General features: G+C 33.5%; 1 protein-coding gene across 1 annotated transcript; it reads right to left on the reverse strand.

Moving 5' to 3' along the window:
• LOC105178415 (protein MIZU-KUSSEI 1) lies at positions 1,452 to 2,378 on the reverse strand. The gene has a single exon (XM_011101878.2). It carries the CDS (start codon positions 2,345 to 2,347, stop codon positions 1,673 to 1,675), a length of 675 nt encoding a protein of 224 aa, XP_011100180.1. The 5' UTR covers positions 2,348 to 2,378; the 3' UTR covers positions 1,452 to 1,672.

Genomic DNA, 5,489 nt, shown 5'->3' on the forward strand with positions numbered 1-5,489 from the left:
AACGAAATGTTGAATTGGATAATAGAGGAGATCTTGAGGCCTTGTTGAAATCTTGATCTGGTCGGCACCAAAATTGATCTAGGAGAAGTCCACGAATAACAAGTCCTACTAGTTGGGTAATCCATAATTAAAGAGCAAAATATAATAAGGTGGGTCCTCGTTTGTTTGTCATCACAAGAGAAACTAGTAAGTTTAATACTTTAATCAAACTTAATTTAATTTCACAAATTTGTTATACTTAGCTATTTTTTTTTTATCATTTTATAATATTTGCGCAAGAGACCTAGCTCGGGAGATTACCTAAGTTTATGGAGGTCTTTTCGGTTATTGGAGGAAGAAGACTGATGGGTGCTGGAGTGGCTCGAGGGTCGCGGAAGTAATGGTAGTCTTCTTCTTATTTTAGCTTTAACATGTAAAATTTTATTACTAATTTTATATTTTTTTCCCTTCAAGAGAATCATAGAAATTTGGTCGAGGAACACAACTCCCTGCTCTCGATGCAACTAAGCGGCTTTCAGCAGTAGGTGGGCACAAGGACGAGCGGGCATCGGGGTGGTTGCAGATGCCCATTTAGCATCATCAGTCATCTCGACACATCAGTTGTAGTAGGCTCTTCATACACGCAGAAAATATAGATCATGCAGAACAAGATAGATGAGCTCTGTTATATGACAGAACATATATAATTTAATACCTTGAATACATTGGCTACCTAGTGGGCCTCCAAAAGAGACTACAACCGCCAGTACTGATAAGCCACTAGTCGCCCTAGCCGACGAGCCTCCAACCGCCCAAGATGCATATATAGGATATACTAACACCCTACTAAACAACGTCGCATCAGTAGGTAACTACCCAAAATTAGAATTTTATTCTTTCTTTTAAAAATTATTTTTTACATAAATATATTTTTATTTACTCATTAATTATAATTTAAATATTTTCGGCACGTTAAATTTTGATATTCATCGCATTTCATATTAACATTTCTTATCAACTACAAATTACAAATTGATTAAAGAATAATTACATTTACCACTTTTTGCTAATTACACAAAAAAAATGCGACAAATTTTTTCAATAACTATGCGAATTTAAGAATTATAAGTATGCGAAATAAATATAATGATCACTTAATATATTATTACTTAGTATCTTGCAACAATAACTTAATGTGAACGTCCTTGTTGTTTTTCCCCCTTGCCGTGATTAAATCATTCCACAGGTTAAAGTTTAAGATGTACCTTTGTATATATGATTTCACTGTATTATTATTATTTTCATTTTTTTCCATATATCTTATAGCAACAATAAATAAATCAAATTAAGTCGTTCAGTTGTGTTCTATGACAAGTATTATTTATTTAATTCAGTTGTGGCCAACAAAATAACACGACTAGAACTTAATTTTTGCAACTTGGCCCAGAACTCATAAAATAAATAAATCAAAACAATACTATATACATATGAAATAAAAAGAGAGACGTCACTCCATAATAAACCATTCACTTTTTTAACTGAAATTTGGTTGCTAGCACACCCAAGCCACAAGTACATGGATTAAAGCCATGCAAAAAGCAAAGCTCAAAAAATGGGTGGCAGTCCCCAAAAAAAAAAAAAAAAAAAAGGATGAAATTACAATAGTTCTGATCATAATCCAGAAATTAGTTATTCAACGTGATCGAAGGAAGTAAAAACTTAGCTCCTGCCCATTGTTATTTCCATCAGGATCAATCAAATGAAAGGACTCAGAATTTGCTGATCCATGGAACCTCCCAAACTTCCCTCTCAGATACATAACATCATGCTCAACTCTTGTGATGCCTGCGCCGACGGCCACCGTCTCGATTTGCTGCAACACCTCCATATCAGCCCTTGATGGCTTCCTCTTCACAGCAAACCCTACTTTTCTTCCATTGAAATACATTGTCCACGAAGGCATGGACAAGAGCGAACCCGAACCCGAGTCCGAGTCTGAGTCCATGCTCCGTTTACCCTCGAAGGCGAACCGAACCGACCCTCCTTTCATTTCCTTGGCAAGAACATTCGTGGGGATTGCAAGTTCTAGCAGGAGGATTGGTGATATTGATTTAGGGTTTGTTTGGATGCAGAAGCTGACTTTTCCCCGACGGTAGCCAAAGAGCGTGCCGGTGATGGTGGAGGAGTATTTCGGGGAGTAGGTTTTGCCTAGAGTTTCTTGGTTTTCTTGCGTGACAATGCAGTTGCTGCAGGTGGGGAGGAGGAGCTCGGCGATGGCGCGGAGGAGCCGCCATGACCGTACTTGTTTCTGGCAGTCGACGGTGGTGACACTGGCGGCGGCGCCGTCAACTGAGTAGGATATCATCATGCTATGTGGAGGACCTTGGATGTTGGGGTTAGGCTCTCAAGGAATTGTTCGTTTGAAGAGTGGTTTATATATACGTGGAGAATATGCATTTATGCTCCTTTAGCTTAGATTTTCTTTATTTATTTTTTCCCCCGTCGCGTTTGGTGTTTAGTAAAGTGGGTATAAAGTGGGAATTTTGATTCGACAAATAATTGTATGGCCTTTTGGGCTGGAAAAAAGATAGAAAAAAACAATAATTGGTGGGGGGATTGTGCCACTATGCTACTGTGCTTGTTTTTTTGTGAATATTAATTGAATACTATCTTGCTCATCAAAAGTTCCCAAATTGTACGTCCCGATCACTATATATTGATTTTTGACTAGTCATTTTGACTAATTTTCTTAGACAATTACTATATATATATTAGCGTAGAACCCGTGCTATATAAAGTTATATATGGTTTCATTTTTTTAAAATTAAATGAATCTTTTATGCAAAAATAATTTTTTTATTTTTAATATAGGTACATAGTAGTTTTATATATAAATAGATCGAATTATATATATATATATATATAGCCTTATATAAAAATAAAAATAATGAATTAGTTAAATTTATTATTTGTTTCTACAATTCATCATCTTCCAAAACTATATTAAATTACATATATAATCTTAAATGATCGTACTAATAAAAAAACAAAATATAAAGCAAGAACAGAAATTTTTAATGAATTATAAGCAAGAAACTAACGAGGAAAAAAACATAAACGATGAAAAAGTAAAACTAATTTTGAAATGTCAATATCATTAATTTCATCAATTTGAAAAAAAAAAAGATATTTAGGAGTAAAATAATTATCATGAATGAAAAAAATAAAATAAGTACAAATAAAAATAAATAAGTTCAGTTAAATTACAAATATAACAACATTATCATCGGTTATGAAAGAATAAAGAAATAACTATCACGCCAAGAAATGAAAGTTTAATGTGCAAATAAAATAATTAATTGAAAAAAAAATCTTAATTAGTGCATTAATAAAAAGGACAACAGAGACACACGAAAAGAAAAATTATAATAATAAAAAAAAAAAACGAAGCATGCAAAAGTCTGAAGTACAAGATAGATTGAAATGTATAAGAACACAATTATAATGTTTGGATTCGTTTCCTGAGTGTTTTGTTGTTTTTTGTGAAGATAGAGAGAAAAATAAAGATAAATAAGTGTGTGTTAGAAATAGTATGTATGTTTGGATTTATTTTTGGAGATAATTTAAAATAAGTATTATATGTTTAATGTTATATTTTGGGAGACAAAAGATACTATTCATTGTCAAATCATGTGTTTTTTATATATATTTATATATATGTGTGTGTATATATATATGCATGTAATTATGCTAAAACAGTTAAAAACACCTAAATAAAGTGTTTTTGAATGATGGCAAACATTGAGTATGTTTTGACTTGTCTCGAAAATAACTTGAAAATAAAAACAAACATAGTGAATAGTTGCTAAGTTTTAACCTTAAGAAAGAAATAGTCCCTATTGATATGCCACTAAAAAAACAAGAACCATTTAATTGGATCTACTTTTTTAACAGCCAACTTAAATTTTATAACAGCTTTTTCAAATATGGCGTTTGTAAAAGGCACATTTTCGTTTGTTTAATAGGTGCTATTAAAAATTTATAACAGCTCAGTCGTAAGTCATTCCAACTTGTACTGAATTTTATAACTGCTGATATGATCATTGCAATAAGTGATTGAAATAAGAAAATGATCTTGGAACTGTATTTGGAACAACCAACCTTTATTTTAGTATACCTAGTTTTGGACTGCCTTTGAAACACATATTGGTACAAGAGTACATCAAATGTGGAATGGTTTCTTGAACTTAATTTGTAATGGCCAGAAACTATTTTCTAATGCTTGTTGATACCTCCTTTTGTAATAAGTTTTGTACCACATGGTATAATGGTTTTTTTGTCGTCAATTGGGAATGTTGGTTTTGTTGTTGCAACGGCTTTTGTACCGATTTGTGTTTCTAGTTTAGTATTGATTTTTTAAACGGCCTCATTGGAGCCTTGTAACTATTTAGGTATGGCTTTAGTTATTGATTTCTTGTTATTTACTAGTGAAAACTATTCTAAAAATCGTTACAGAGAAGTCGTTACAAAATGAGAATATTTTTTTTATATAATTTATTTATATTTAATTCGTTATAATATTTATTTTATAATATTTTTTGGACTTTTTTGTTATAAATATTTTGTTGAATTTGTTAACCGTAAAAATTATATAAGAAATATATAACTTAGCAAGAAAGTAATAATAATATAGTTAACAAAATTAAAATAGTATTTAAATATTGTATTTATAATATATATACATACAAATAGAAGAAAAAAATCTTAATCTAAATCGGTCTCCCAGTCGATAGCGTTGGTACCGTCCTCGGCCTCATCATTAAGGGCTAGGGGATCAATTGGAGGCTGGGACAATAGGAGAGGCCGGCCATGTGGTCGCCCAACGCTCCATCATAACCTCGAGCCTCGCGACCCAATCACCAAAGTCTGGGCTATACGATTAAGTTGGCGAGGGCGATGGAGCAGTAGACGAGCTAGGCTGTAATGGTTCAACAATCGTGTGGTGGGCCTCGGAGTCGAGATCGAATACACGACCCCTCTTCCGGCCACGTGCTGCTGACATCCACAGCTGTTGCTCGGTCGGGGCCATTGAGCATTGAGAAGATGATGGAGGATTTTGATCATTCGGTGGCTGGGTCTGTTGTTCGTCCATCATCCTCGGGAACAACTCATGCGAACAGATAAGTTGATTAGTAAAATAAAAATAATTATTCTTTTGAATTCAAAAATAAAATTTTAATATACTTATTGTGACCTCCACTGCCCTCGGGCCACTCCATTGTCCGTCTTCCTTCTTTCTGTAACACCTCCATCTTCTTGACAGGGTGATTGGGTTGTGCCTCCTCTCCAAGAACAACTTAAAAAAATAATTAGTAAATTAAAAAATTAAATTAAATTAATAGCATAATGCAAATAACTTACCAACTTATGCTTGTGCGTCCTAAAGGAGGACGATCTCCCACAGTAGATGGTAGCTGCTGCGGTAGGTTGGCTGCCCGATTGGCCTTATT

The sequence above is a fragment of the Sesamum indicum genome, linkage group LG15, assembly GCF_000512975.1.
Source record: "Sesamum indicum cultivar Zhongzhi No. 13 linkage group LG15, S_indicum_v1.0, whole genome shotgun sequence".
Classification (NCBI taxonomy): Eukaryota; Viridiplantae; Streptophyta; class Magnoliopsida; order Lamiales; family Pedaliaceae; genus Sesamum; species Sesamum indicum.

Excerpts from the sequence above, each read along its gene's own strand:
- LOC105178415 (XM_011101878.2), bottom strand. The coding sequence starts at position 2,347 with ATGATGATATCCTACTCAGTTGACGGCGCCGCCGCCAGTGTCACCACC.